The sequence below is a fragment of the Psammomys obesus genome, unplaced genomic scaffold (genome assembly GCF_907164565.1).
Source record: "Psammomys obesus unplaced genomic scaffold, mPsaObe1.curated_primary_1811, whole genome shotgun sequence".
Taxonomy (NCBI): domain Eukaryota; kingdom Metazoa; phylum Chordata; class Mammalia; order Rodentia; family Muridae; genus Psammomys; species Psammomys obesus.
Genome location: NW_026596166.1, coordinates 4,831,622 through 4,845,713, shown reverse-complemented (window position 1 = coordinate 4,845,713; position 14,092 = coordinate 4,831,622). Strand labels below are relative to the sequence as shown.

General features: G+C 45.7%; 1 protein-coding gene across 3 annotated transcripts in view; it reads left to right on the top strand.

Annotated features, from left to right (window-relative positions):
- Syne2 (spectrin repeat containing nuclear envelope protein 2) overlaps nucleotides 1-14,092 on the top strand; it is a 305,981-nt gene that overhangs the window by 227,596 nt on the left and 64,293 nt on the right. For all 3 annotated transcript variants that reach the window (XM_055595536.1, XM_055595534.1, XM_055595535.1), the window contains 6 exons: nucleotides 3,488-3,684; nucleotides 4,810-4,942; nucleotides 6,087-6,269; nucleotides 6,705-6,851; nucleotides 10,293-10,469; nucleotides 11,258-11,413. In XM_055595536.1, coding sequence (XP_055451511.1) covers nucleotides 3,488-3,684; nucleotides 4,810-4,942; nucleotides 6,087-6,269; nucleotides 6,705-6,851; nucleotides 10,293-10,469; nucleotides 11,258-11,413 — 993 coding nt within the window. The remainder of the gene's footprint in view (nucleotides 1-3,487; nucleotides 3,685-4,809; nucleotides 4,943-6,086; nucleotides 6,270-6,704; nucleotides 6,852-10,292; nucleotides 10,470-11,257; nucleotides 11,414-14,092) is intronic.

The window sequence follows — 14,092 nt, the reverse complement described above, 5'->3', positions numbered from 1 at the left end:
GAATTTACAGTCAGCTGTAACCTCTCGGAAATGGGTGCGTGGGAACTGAGCTTTGGCCCTGTGTAAAAGCATCACTCACTCTGAACCACTGGGCCAGGTCCCAGCCCTGTGCGGTCATTTTCAAGTGGCTCCGTCTCCTGCAGGTTTTATTCAGGTAGTCACAGCGGCTGTGAGTTCGAGCGCACAGCAGTGACAGCGTGTCAGAGGACAGCATTTCACAGAACCCTTCCCCCATCCTCTATCTTTGCCTTCTTCCTGCCCACGCCTCCACAGTGTGTCCTCTGAGCCTTGGAACGGGAGCGGGCAGAGACATCCCACCTGAGGCTGAGCAGACACAGTCACTTATTCTTTACCTACCAGTACATAAGATGAGAACGGGAAGAATTTCGTAAACCCTGAGCTTCTACACATGTGCTTACAATGCAATTCTGATTGGATATAGCCTCCGAGGCACATAAGATCTGTTATCTGCCTCTAGTATTATAGAAAGTCTGCAGGCTGGGGTTGTGGACACACACACACCTGTAATCTTAGCATTCCAGAGACACAAGAAGACTGTGACCTTGAAGACTGCCTGGGCTGCACAGTGAAATCTTAAAGCAAGGAGGGGGCCAGTGAAAGAATGGCATTTTCCTAGGGCTGGGACACTTTATTTGTACTTGCTAACGATCCAGTTAGGTAAATCTGGATCCATGAAACATCAAGAATTGCAGGATGTGCTAGCCAAACACCTAGATGAATGAGGTTGAAAATTAAACCACGGTATATTAAAAAACAACAAAAAACAATCTAGCTTGTCTACAAACCCAGTACTCAGGAGGTTGGGGCAGGAGGATTTCTGTAAGCTCCATCCCAGCTTGGGCTACAGAATGAGTTAGTAAAGGTGTGTATCACAAAAGCAAAACAACAGCAATAAAAAAGGAAATGATCTAACAGCAGCCAATGTAATGTGGCCCTGAGTATTCCTCTCAGATGTTAGTGTTACACTAGTAAATCTGAAATCTTGTGTGTTTGCATGTGTGTGTGATATAAAGCATGTGTGTGTGTGATATGTTCGTGTGTGTACACATGTGTGTGTGCCAGAGCAGAAGATCAGCTTCCTCTATTGTTTTCCATACCTTGTTTTGAGATGGAGTCTGTGTGTGTAGCCCTGGCTGTCTTGGACCTCGTTATGTAAACCAGGCTGGCTTCACACTCAGGAACCTACCTGCCTCTGCCTCCTGAATTTGGGGGTTAAAGGTGTGCATTGCTTGGGGCTGAAGAGATGGCTGAGCAGTTAAAGGCACTGTCTGCTCTTGCAGAGGACCCAGGTTAGATGCCCAGCTCACAGGCATCTGTAACTCAAGTTCCCTCTGCAGGCACCAGATACACACATGGTATACAGACAGACAGAGAGACATACGGACAAAACACTCATGTACATAAATTAATGTTTTTAATTTTAAAAAAATGTACATGCCACCATGCCTGATAGACCCTCACTTATTTGATCCTGAAGCTGACCATTTCAGCTAGGCCGGCTGGCCAGAGAGCCTCAGGCATCTGCCTTTCTCCACTGCCCCAGTGCTGGGGTTACAAATACGTTCTCACACAACTTTTTTTATGGGTGTTGGAGGTCCAAACCACAAAGAGTTTCCAACCCCCACCCAATCCCTGAAAGCCTTTTTCAAAGAAACAGTTGTTCTAAGACCTCCAAACAAATTCTCCATCCTATATCCCCCAAAGCCCACCCTCGCTGTAGATTTCTTTGGACCGTTCATAGTCCCATGTAGTCACAGAGGTTTGTGTATGTCCAACCAATGTGGTTTCCTTGGTTGGTGGAGTCTGGACCGTGAAAGGCAGATGGTGGTTGTGTAGCCTCTGCTCTGGGACGCACTCATATTCAGACACTGCTTAGAACTGAAAAGCTTTCACTGACCAGCATGTAGTCTCTTTGCCCTAGAATGAAGGCATCAGAACCCCTCGGAGGGGACTCAGGATGTCGCTCAGTAGGTCGAGTTCATTGCCTGCCATTCATGAAGCCCATCCAGGGTTTGATCTACCACATAAACGGAGCACGGTAGTGCAGGCTTATAGCACTTGGGAGGTAGGGGCAGGAGGACCCTAGATCAAGGTCAACCTATAAAGATGACCCCTTACCTCCCTTCTTCAAAGGAATAGGTGGCATATATTAACTCAGGGCACATAAATGCGTAGTACGGTATACACATACATATTTTTAAAAAGCACAGCAAAAACGACTCCACAACTGATACTTAAGGCTTAGAAAAATGGCGACCTGTTTTGTGATTGGCTTTGGGCATTTTATCCTAGCTTGTAGGTTCAGATTGTAGATGGGAGTGGTAGGAGGAGACTTACAAGTAAGGGGGAACTGATGGGTTTTCAAGAAGGCTTAATTGGAAAATAGCAAAAGTTCTATTTTGATAATAATTTACTTTTAAAGATTAAACAGCCGCCAGGTAAGTGGCATTGGCTGAATCAAGCTGTGGAGATAATTGCTGTTAGGCAGAGTTCTCTTCAGGGGGTCATTGCATTTGCAGTTTGGAAGGATTTTATTTTCCGTGTGTGTGTGAAGTCGGCCTAATAACGTGCTGTTTTAATTTATTTGAAAGTTATTTTTTCCCCCCTCTTAGTCCTCATATTCAGAAACCTCTACAAATTAGCTCTCTGCCTGGTCTCTGTGTCTTGTGGATAATGGATAATTATTTTCACATTTATCTCCCCTCGGGTCTAAGTTTCAGTCTGTGAGACTCAGCAGCAGGGAGTGGGGACTGACGTGGGAGGAAGTGCAAAGTTCAGGCCCTTCTTCAGAGGGCCGTACACACCAGGCTATAGACCCTTCATTGATACATCTCCCTGTGTTCCCAGAGGTACTGGAAATCCTGACATCTATTTTTTTTTTTTTTTTTTTGCAATTAATGTCTAAAACTTCCTGACTTTCAAAATAATCTTTGTGTCAGCAGGAGAGACAGCTCAGTGGTTAAGAGCCCTAGCTGCTCTCTCCTTGATGACCTGGGTTCGATTCCCAGTGCCCACAAAGCCGCTCAAAACCAGCTGTAGGTCTAGTTCCAGGAGATCCAATGCCCTCTTCTGTCACCAGGTATGTGTTTGTGGCACAGATATACATGCAGGCAAAACATCCATACACACAAAAGAGTAATATTAAAGAATTAAATAAGTTTGAAAAAGTAATCTGCATGTCAAGGCAAACCTGTCTGAAATGGTAGGCCATGCCGGTTGCTGAGGAGGTGGAGCCAGGGCCTCCCTTAGTCCAGGTGTTTGAAGCCAGCCGGTAATCTCAGTATTTGAAAGGCTCAGGGCGGACTTTTTCAAGTTTGGGCTACATGGTGAGTTTTCAGGTCTGCCTGGACTATACAATAAGGCCCTGTCTTATGAAAAGAGAGAGAGAGAGAGAGAGAGAGAGAGAGACTAGATTGGCAGATTTTGCTTTAAATGATTTATTCTGTGGCTTTTTTTTTTTTTTAAGCAAATAAAAAGAAACACTGATGCAAAGCATGCGCGGCTTTGCCAAACCTTGAATGAAGGCAAACAGCTGGCGGCATCTGTGAGCTGCCCCGAGCTAGAGGGCCAGATCTCGAAGCTAGAAGAGCATTGGCTGTCCCTCAACAAGAGAATTGACCAGGAGCTCCACCGGCTGCAGTCGCTCCTGAAGCACCTTCTCAGGTACGCCGCCTTCGAGACGGGCGGGCTTCACGTTCTGCTGTAGAGAAAAGACCCCAGCGAGAGTCTGCAGTCGACCCAAGGTTATCCGTCCCTGACATCAGGCTGTGTTCTCTCCAGTTAGGCTAACCTCCGATCTTGGTTCACTAGACTTAGGATAATATGCTAGCAGTCTCCTGGGGCATTTGCACATTTCCCACAAGCATAAGGAATTGGATTGGGGCAATTCCTAGGATACTTTCGTGCCGGGATGTCACAATCTCACACATGATTCCAAAGGTTTAAGAAATTTAATAACTCAGGGTTGGGGGGTGGTATGCCTTTAATCCCAGTGCACTTGGGAGGCAGAAGCAGGCGGATCTCCAAGTTCAAGGTCAGCTTCATCTACAGAGTAAGTCCCAGGACAGCCAAGGCTAGACAGAAAGTTTAGAAACGTTTAATGATTTTAGCTCATTGAGCGGTTTGAGGAGGCCTTTTGACTTCTTCAGAGGATGTGCTGTGTTCTCTTGGAGTCCTCTTGAACCATCAGAGGATCATGGGAAAAATAGAGAGCATTTAAGCCTCAGTTTTATGCCTGCCTCTCGGAGACCGTTAGAGCTAAAGAAGTTGAAAAGCGACAAGGAAGACAGTGTTCTGCTTCGCTATTTCCAGCATATTAGATAATATAATAGCATGTAGCCAATGTCATGTGTACTTGTGTGCAAATGCCAGCTCCATTTTCACTGTAAACACATAACTGGAAAACATTGATGACCAATCTGATCTCTGCCATGGCTGATGGGTAGGCTTCAGTATAGCTATGGTAAGAATGTTTCATCCTTTTAAAAAAATGCCTCTTCCTTCTTGATTACCTCCAATAGTGAGAGTTCTAGAAAATGGTAAAAACCATTGAGCTTGGGGCACAGTGTAAGACATGAGAGAGTACTTACACACTCCATGGATTTCTGAATAATAGCACCGATTGCTGTTTCCATCACCTAAGATGATATACAGCAGCATTGAGCCAATGGCAGGGTGCTGTTGGGCGCTATTTTATCTTATAAACCCTAAACTAAGAGCTCGACGTACTGGTGTGTGTCGTCGCCAGAGCTGGGTTTCTCATTTCCGTTCTTGATTGACTCCCATCAGTTACAGCAGTGGTTCAGCCGAGCTCACCAGGTGGTTGGAATCGGCTCAGCAAACGCTGAATTACTGGAAAGAGCAATCCCTCAATGCGTCTCAGGACCTGGATACCATCAGAAGCAGCATCGGCAGATTCTTTGTAAGTCGCTCAGACTCCTGGTCAGGAAGAAATACCCCAGAATGAAAAGTGTCGGGGTTGCTGTGATGGTCTCTGCTTCCATTTGCGGGTGAGGGATTACGCAGGGGGCAGGTCACAGATGTGTTCTTAGGGCCATTTGCTTGTTAACCACCTCTATGGAACATATGTTATGGGAAGCTTGCTCACACGCGGGCGTATTTTACTAATAGGAAAAGAAACAGCCAAACCTCTGGTTGCCTTAGACGAATGTTATTTCATGGAATCAACAGATGCGTGATTTTAAGTTCTTGTGAGAATTGCCTGTTCAAGTTTCGGTTTTATTATTTTGATGGGGGGGTGGGTGGGGGGGTAGAAGCTCTTCTTTCATAACGAAATGAGCTTATTGGTCAGAGATGTAGCTCAGTGATGGAACGTTGGCCTAACAAATGTGCAGGCACTGGGGATCAATGTCCAGCACAGAAAGTTATACGTAGGATTGTTAGGTAGATACAGAATATTTTTCCTGGGTCTATACTCTCCTTCATTTTATAGCTATAGCTATTCAGATATTAAAATATAGGTTTGTTTTTTTTTTTTTTTAGTGCACTTGAAAGACTTCAAGTGAAAGGGAAAGACTTCAAAGAGTTTATTTGAAAATTTATTTCAAGTAATTAGTTGAATACGGACATGTATTGGACTCTACAGTTTCTTGCAAAGTTGACCATTGAATGCAGCTTATCTAGCTTTATTTTATGTGTATGAGTGTTTTGCCTGATACCTCGGAGGCCAGAAGAAGGCATCAAATCTTCTGGAACTGGAATTGCAAATGGTTGCTAGCCACCATGTGGGCCCTAGGAACTAAATCTGGGCCCTCTGTAAAAGAAACAAGTGCTTTTAATCACTGAGTCATCTCTCCAGGCAATACTTGTATATTTAAAAAAAATATGAATTCTCTAGGTTAAAAGGAGCTCGGGACCCCATGCAGCATATATGTGGTCCCTGAAATGCTATCCAACTCTCTGTAGGCAGAGAGAGAGAGAGAGAGAGAGAGTGTGTGTGTGTGTGTGTGTAGACATTTACTCTCTTTAGTTTTACAGTCCAGATAGTAAAGTCTGACTGTACTTAAGTTTTGAAAGTGCCTAATCTCAGCAACTGTTTCCTCTAGGAATTTTCCAAGGAAGTTGATGAGAAGTCCTCCCTGAAATCCGCAGTGATGAGTACCGGGAACCAACTTCTCCACCTGAAAGAGGCGGACACGGCTGCGCTGAGAGCCTCCTTAGCACAGTTTGAACAGAAGTGGACGTTGCTCATAACTCAGCTTCCCGACATCCAAGAGAAGCTTCACCAGGTACGCTTTAGGTTTAAAGGCCTGGCATTGAAATCAGCATGCGCTTGTGAGCTCGTAACTCTTTTAAAATTATCTTTCTAACTCAATCATTTTCTTTGACACTACCTAGCCCCCAACGCACACACATACACACACACACACACACACACACACACACACACACACACACACACCACTGAATAATATAGGTCTTAATGACTAGACTCTCCTCCAATGAGATCTTTCTTAAGAGAAAAATCAAGCTTAATTACTTTATTGCTTGGCTGTCTCTGTGCCACTGGCTTGGCTTATATGAAGGTCTTTATCATTGACTGGGGGCTTGTTTTTGTGGCCAACCTGCAAGACCTTTTATCAAAGCGGGCGCCCTCCTTGGCGATGCCCCGATTCATTTGGTCAGCTGCAGGTAATTAAATGGAAATCGTTCTGCCCTTGCAGCTTCAGATGGAGAAGCTGCCGTCTCGAGAAGCAATCTTCGAGATGATCAGCTGGATGAATGCCGTGGAGCCTCAGGCGGCAGGTGAGGACGCTGAGCTCCAGCAGCGTTCTGCGTCTCAAGTGAAGAGCCTTCTGCAGAAACTCAAGGTAATTATCCAGAAGGGGCCGACGGCTTTCCACTGAATATGGAAGCAAATCACTTCAGGGAAAAGGCTCGACCCAAAGATGTGTGAGATATAATCAAGAGAAATGGATTGGAGGGAGGCAATGAGGGAAAGGACTGGCAATGATGCTAGAGTGGACAGCCCAGGCCTTTAGTGGGCTGGGGCTGGGCTCAGCCTCCTGCCTCTTTTTTTTTTTTTTTTCTTTTTAAATTTTTTTTTTCCTTTTTTTAATTATTATCATTTATTACAATTTATTCAATTTGTATTCTGGCTGTGGCCCCCTTCATCTCTTCTCCCAATCCTACCCTCCCTCTTTCTTCTCCCCCATGCTCCTCCCCTAGTCCACTGATAGTCTTCTTCCCCTTCTATTTGACCCTAGCCTATCAAGTCTCATCAGGACTGGTTGTCTTCCTCTGTGGCCTGGCAAGGCTGCACCCCCCAGGGAAGGTTATCAGAGAGCCTGCCACTGAGTTCATGCCAGAGAAATTCCCCACTCCCCTTACTAGGGAGTAGGAACCCCACTTGGATACTGAGTCTATGGGCTACATCTGAGACCGGGTTTTAGGTCCTCTCCATGCCTTGTCCTTGGTTGGGGTATCATTCTCTTCAGGGCCCTCAGGGCTCAGTTTTTATGGCTCTGTTGGAGCTCTTTTGGCTCCTTTTGGAGTTCTTATCCCCTCCAGATCTTTCTGTCTCCTGCCTCTTTCATAAGATTCCTTGTACTCTGCCCAAAGTTTGGATATGAGTCTTAGCCTCTACTTCAATACCTCTATTAGTAGAGTCTTTCAGAGGCTGCCTGTAGTAGGCTCCTATCCTGTTCCCAGTCTTCTCCTGCTTCTGACACCTATCATGCAAAGAAGCCAAAATGATATAATGGAAAAAAGACAGCATCTTCAACAAATGGTGCTGGTCTAACTGGAAGTCCACATGTAGAAAAATGCAAATAGATCCATATTTATCACCCTGCACAAAACTAAAGTCTAAGTGGATCAAAGACCTCAACATAAAATCAGACATACTAAAACTGTTAGAAGAAAAAGTGGGGAAGACCCTAGAACTCATTGGCACAGGAGACAACTTCCTCAACAGAACACCAATAGCACAGGCTCTAAGATCAACCATCAATACATGGGACCTCATGAAAATGAAAAGCTTCTGTAAAGCAAAGGACTCTGTCATCAGAACAAAATGACAGCCTATAGATTGGGAAAGGATTTTCACTAACCCTATATCTGACAGAGGGCTAATATCCAGAATATATAAAGAATTTAAGAAGTTAAAAACCAACAAACCAAGTAATCCAATAAAGAAATGGGGTACAGAGCTAAACAGAGAATTTTCAATAGAGGAATATCGCATGGCAGAGAAACACATAAAAAAATGCTTAACATCCTTAGTCATTAGGGAGATGCAATCAAAACAACCCTGAGATTCCACCTTACACCCATCAGAATGGCTAAGATCAAAAACTCAAGTGACAGTACATGCTGGAGAGGTTATGGAGAAAGGGGAACCCTCTTCCATTGCTGGTGGAAATGTAACTCTGTACAACCTCCTTGGAAATCAATCTGGTGCTTTCTCAAAAAATTAGGAATAGTGCTACCTCAAAATCCAGCTATACCACTCCTAGGTGTATATCCAAAAGATGCTCAAATATACAACAAGGACACTTGCTCAGCCATATTCATAGCAGCGTTATTCTTAAATAGCCAGAATCTGGAAGCAACCTAGATGTCCATCAATGGAGGAATGGATGCAGAAATTGTGGTACATTTACACAGTGGAATACTACTCAGCTATTAAAAACAAGGAAATCATGAAATTTGCAGGCAAATGGTGGCAACTAGAAAAGATCATCTTGAGTGAGGTATCCCAGAAGCAGAAAGACACACACACTGTATACTCACTCATAAGTGGATATTAGCCACATAATATAGGATAAGCTACTAAAATCTATACTCCTAAAGAAGCTTAGCAACACGGAAGACCCTAGGGAAGATGCTCAATCCTGGCATCCTTTTACTCCCCACATCAGCACCGGATCCAGTTTTGGTCCCTCACTTGCTTCTGCTGCTCTCCCACCACATGCCGTGCGCACGCTGTACTTTCTGTCTGGAATGCCCGCTTTCCAGACCCTCTGAGCCAGCTTTCAGGGGTCAGCCCTAGCATGTCTCCAATGGCTCTTTGACCCCAGGTCTCCCGGCCTGATTAGATGGCTTTGCCAAATTTGATATCTCTGTGACTCTCTCTAGTTCCTGTGCTATTACCACCATTTAGTTACTTTGCCTGTTTCCCTTTCTTGACTAAGATTCTCACCTGGAAAAAACAAATACTCCAGCGGTTGGCCTGCAGTGATTAGTAATAAATGTCCTTGAGAAAGAAAACAAGTTGATGTCGGTCCTTCTACACTAGATAGGAATTTTGAGTAGAGTTAATTAGCATATAATGAGGCACAATTATGTGTATCAGGTAGTATTCTAGGAAGGTTAATGAGGATTGTGACCTTCAAAGAGTTTGTAGGTCAATGGAGCTGGTGTCTGGTAGGCAGAAGATAATGGCCTAATGACCGAGTATGATTGTAGCCGATTTGACTTTTTTCCTTTGCAAGGCTAGATCTCGGTCTCTAGCCCTAGCCTGGAACTTGCTTACCAGGCTGGCCTCAAACACATAGAGACCTGTCTGCTTCTGTCTCCCAAGCACTGGGATCAAAGGAGTGTGCCGCCATGCCTGGCCTGAGTGGGTGTTTTTGTGTTTGCTTTTGCTCTACCATCACATCCTAACTTGAGTGCCTGGGAGCATCTTCAAAATGTTGACCTAAGCTACAGTTACTACCAAAATCCACTTGGTTCCTCCTGGATGTCTTCGTTAGAAGTGCCAGGACTTCCTTGGGTAAAACTCAACAGGTGATGAACTCAAGAGGCTTGATAAAAGCGTAATTACCCCAAGTGGGACCATGGTAGAACTTAAAGCCATCTAAATTGCCACAGGAGGCCTCTGTCTGCAAGGGACAGCTACCTAAGTTGGCCAGGACCCTTAGCTTCTGTTTTCTACTCTGCCGTTCCCTTGAGTCCTCACATGGCTCAGAGTGTCTCATAACTCTTAGGCAACTTGTCACAAGACCCCTCTGCCAGACCAGGGTCCTGCTACCCCTTCACAGACAGCAGCTACCGTTATGTGGAGCTCCCTCAGAGTTTCCATTGAGTTTGGAGGGAAGTGAGTCATTGCTGTCCCTAAGAATGTGTGATTCCCTCCAAGCCTCCTTACATCTTAAAGCAACCACCCTGTCCCATGGAGAGTGGAAGGTAGGCCTGGCGGCCGGATCGACGGATAGGCGCTTGGCGCCCCCTAGAGTCCAGCCATAAGTGTGAGGGGTCTTCCGTTCTGCCTTTGGGTAAGTTTAAGTTTGCTTGTTGGTGTGTTTTAGGAGTTCAGGATGGAAATGGACTACAAGCAGTGGATAGTTGACTTTGTCAACCAGTCACTGCTTCAGCTGAGCACCTGTGATGTAGAAAGCAAGCGCTACGAAAGGACGGAGTTCGCGGAGCACCTGGGGGAGATGAACCGCCAGTGGCAGCGAGTGCACGGGACCCTGAATAGAAAGGTGTGTCCTGAGCTCGCACTTGGATGCATGGTTTTGCACTTGGATACATTCTGCCTGCACACCAGAGCTCGCTATAGGTGGTTATGAGCCACCATGTGGTTGCTGGGAATTGAACCACCCTAGTCTTCAGGAAGAGGAGCCCTCCTCCCCTCCCAACTGATCCCAGCCTATCCAGTCTCATCAGGACTGCCTGCATCCTCCTCCTCTGTGGCCTGGCAAAGCTGCCCCACCACGGGGAGGTGATCAAAGAGCAGGCAACAGAATCCATGTCAGAGACAACTCCTGCTCCCCTTACTAGGATACCTACATGGAGACTGAGCTGCCTATTGGCTACATCTGAGCAGGGGTCCTAGGTCCCCTCCATGCATGGTCCTTGGTTAGAGCATCAGTCTCCGCAGGCTCTCTTGGACCCAGATTTGTTGGCTCTTGTTGTAGAGCTCCTGTCCATCTAGGTCCTTCTATCTCCCCACCTCTTCCATAAGGCTCCCTGCACTCTTTACTATAGCAAAACCAAAAGTAGATGCTGAGACTGTACATTTTCAAAGCCTACTCCTCCCTCTCTCTCTTCTTCCTTTCCATCTGTTTGTCTTTCTTCTAGTTACATTCTTCCTCCAGCAAGACCATACCTTCTAAATTTCCCAAAACAGCTCCACCACCTGGGGACTGAGCGTCCAAATGCCTGAGCCTTTGGGGGAACATTCTCTGTCAAACCATCACACATTTTTAAAGAAGAGCGGTGAAAGTAAGAACTTTTTTTCCTTTGTAATGTTTTTATCCATCATGTATAGATTCAACATTTAGAACAACTTTTGGAAAGTATCACTGAGAATGAAAACAAGATACAGAATTTGAACAGTTGGTTGGAGGCACAGGAAGAGAGACTGAAGACGCTGCAGAAACCCGAAAGTGCCGTCTCCATGGAGAAGTTGCTCCTGGACTGCCAGGTGAGGCGGGGTAGCACCCTCGTGCTTGGTACCACACTTGTTCTGAGGAAGAGGAAAGATGCTGTAGTTTCGGGATACTGTGTTGCAGCTGCCCAGGTGAGCTCAGCTCTGTGTTGCTTGGTGACAGGGGTGGATCTAAGAGGTTCCTAGTTAGCAGAGTCTGCATCAGACTGTCTTTACACAAACCTAGAATTCGGTTGCCTGCCACACACCGGGATGTATGGGGATGTCAGAAAGCGTGTGGTGCATACTATACTTTCTCATGTAAATCAGCCAGGAACGCATGGGGTTTAAGTAATTGTGACGTGATACTTTTTCAAGCGGAGAAGAAGGCCCTTTCGTGGTCATTGTTGCTTTTATGAGGTTTGAATATTAGACCTAAGGAAAGAAAACATTTTCAGGAAATGTGGGCTTCCATGCTTTTTCCTCTGCATTTATTATTATTATAACCATTTTGCCCAGTACTGGGGACGTTACTCAGATGTTTCCATTATTATTAGTCTTGCATTCTGCACTTGGCCTGAAGGAGAGAATTTTTTTCCACCTCTTGTGTGCAGTGTTCTGGAAGGCCCACTTGTCCCTTGGAGCCAGGATCTAAGTCACACTTTGGGGACTCGAGGTTGTTATCCATTGACCAGGTCATGCCATCCTTGAAACTCTGCAGTGTGTAGACCCATGCCAGGGCTGGGCATGCCCGGGTCACACGTCACTTGTCGCCCTGGCTGCAGAGGGCACACATACTGCTTCTGTGTGAAAGCACCACATTAGCCATTGCTGGGACTGCCAGGTTGGGTCAAAATTCTGTTCTCCCGAGGTTACAGACAGCACTGGTCATAACGCAAGAACAGCAGCAAGTAGGAGGTCCTTTCTGGCAGCCACTTCCAGTTCCCAGCCCCGACTCTCCTCTCTCCCTTACTGTCCACCTCAGCATTCCTCTGCAGGAAGCTGCAAAGAATGCCAACAGGCCTAACCTAAGCTGTCTTCCATAGACTCTAGTCTTAGTACTGTGTTTCCTTCTGGTGGTGCTGCCCTCCAAACAAGCCCGAGACAGGTTCATTTTAGCCACCCGCCCACCCCAGTCTCACCCGCAAGCTGTAATTTAACAGATGCAAGGTTTAAGGGGCATGGCTTAAGTGCTCTACTAGCCTAGCCATGCAGACAGAGAGAGACAGGCAGACAGCCATGCCAGACCAAACAAGACCAGACCAGACCATCTGAAGTAGAAACATTTGTGTTACCGTGAGATAACAGATATGAACAACAAAAGCGAGGGCAGTTGCCAAAGGAATGTGTAGTTGCCTAAAGCGGGAAGTTAAAGTTTGATGCCTTAGACTGTAAGCAAGCAGAGTTAACAGAAGTCAGTCCGTATCCGTTCAGAAGACTTGGATGTTTTTCTAAAGGTTTATTTTGTGATTCTTTAATTATGTGCCGGTGTCTGGGGGTACGTGAATGCTAGCTAGCCCTTGAGCTAGACACCCCTAGAGCTGGAGTTACAGGTGGCCTTGAGCCACTCCACTTGGGTGCTAAGAATCGGACTGGGGTCCTCTGCAAGAGTATCTTACCATCTCCAGCCTTGGGATTGGGATAGTTAAACAATCCTTCACACTGTTTCTCACAGGACTTAGCTCCTGGAGAAGCTATGTAATTAGCAAGTCTCTTCATTCCACTTAATGGCTTGTGCTGCAAATTAGGATTTAAAGTGAGGTGGTTAGTATGAGCTGGGAACTGGCATGCCTGAGAAGTTCTGGAAGGCCCCAGTGTGGCAAGGCTGGACTTCAGGACCACTGGGCCCAGTCCAGGAGAAAAAGAACGGAAGACTTGTGGGGAAGGGCTCAGGAGCTAGCATTGCCAAGCTTATTATTTATACTGTTGGTTCTTGATCTAGTGTGTGAGTATGTGTTGGTATTTCCTTTTAACTCCCTGCTAAATAGCCTTTAAAAAAAAATTTCCTTTCTTTGGAGAGGAAATAAAACAACTTAATGGTGAAGAAGTACTGTTTTAGAAACCTAGTTCAATGAGCCTCTGTAGATGGTTATTAGAAATTTGAAGGAGACAGCAATTCAACATTTTCAAATATATTTCAAGATACCAGTTTACAGGAAAACGCGCTAGCTTCTGATGGGTGTTGAGGCACACATCCGTATAAGCCTGGCGTGTGGGGGGGAGGGAGTGAGCAGCGCAGTACCCAGTGAATCCTGCTGGCAAAGCCAGCTTCTGAGGCATTGTTTTGTGTGCCGAGGACCTTCACAACTAAACCACAGAAAGAAGAGCCCAGAAAGCAGCCCCTTGTCAGTGAGGACTCCATGGTGCGCTTATACATGGATTTCTGTCAAAGTCAGGGTGTTGCAGTCATGTGCAGGGGTAGAAGGCTACATAGCACAGACTTCCTGTCACTCTGTGTTCTGGTGGTCCCGGCCCACTCCCAAGCATGAGAATCATCTTTGTGGTTATTGGTGGTTGGTTGGTTGGCTGGTTGAGATCAGACTATCTCAGACTATATGTAGTCTGATAGATAGGTAGGTAGGTAGGTAGGTAGATAGATAGATAGATAGATAGATAGATAGATAGATAGATAGATAGATAGATAGATAGAGACTAGCCTCAAACTTATAGCAATCCTCCTGCTTTACACATGCTGGGATTACAGGCATATATAATAATCATCCACAGCTGCTTCGG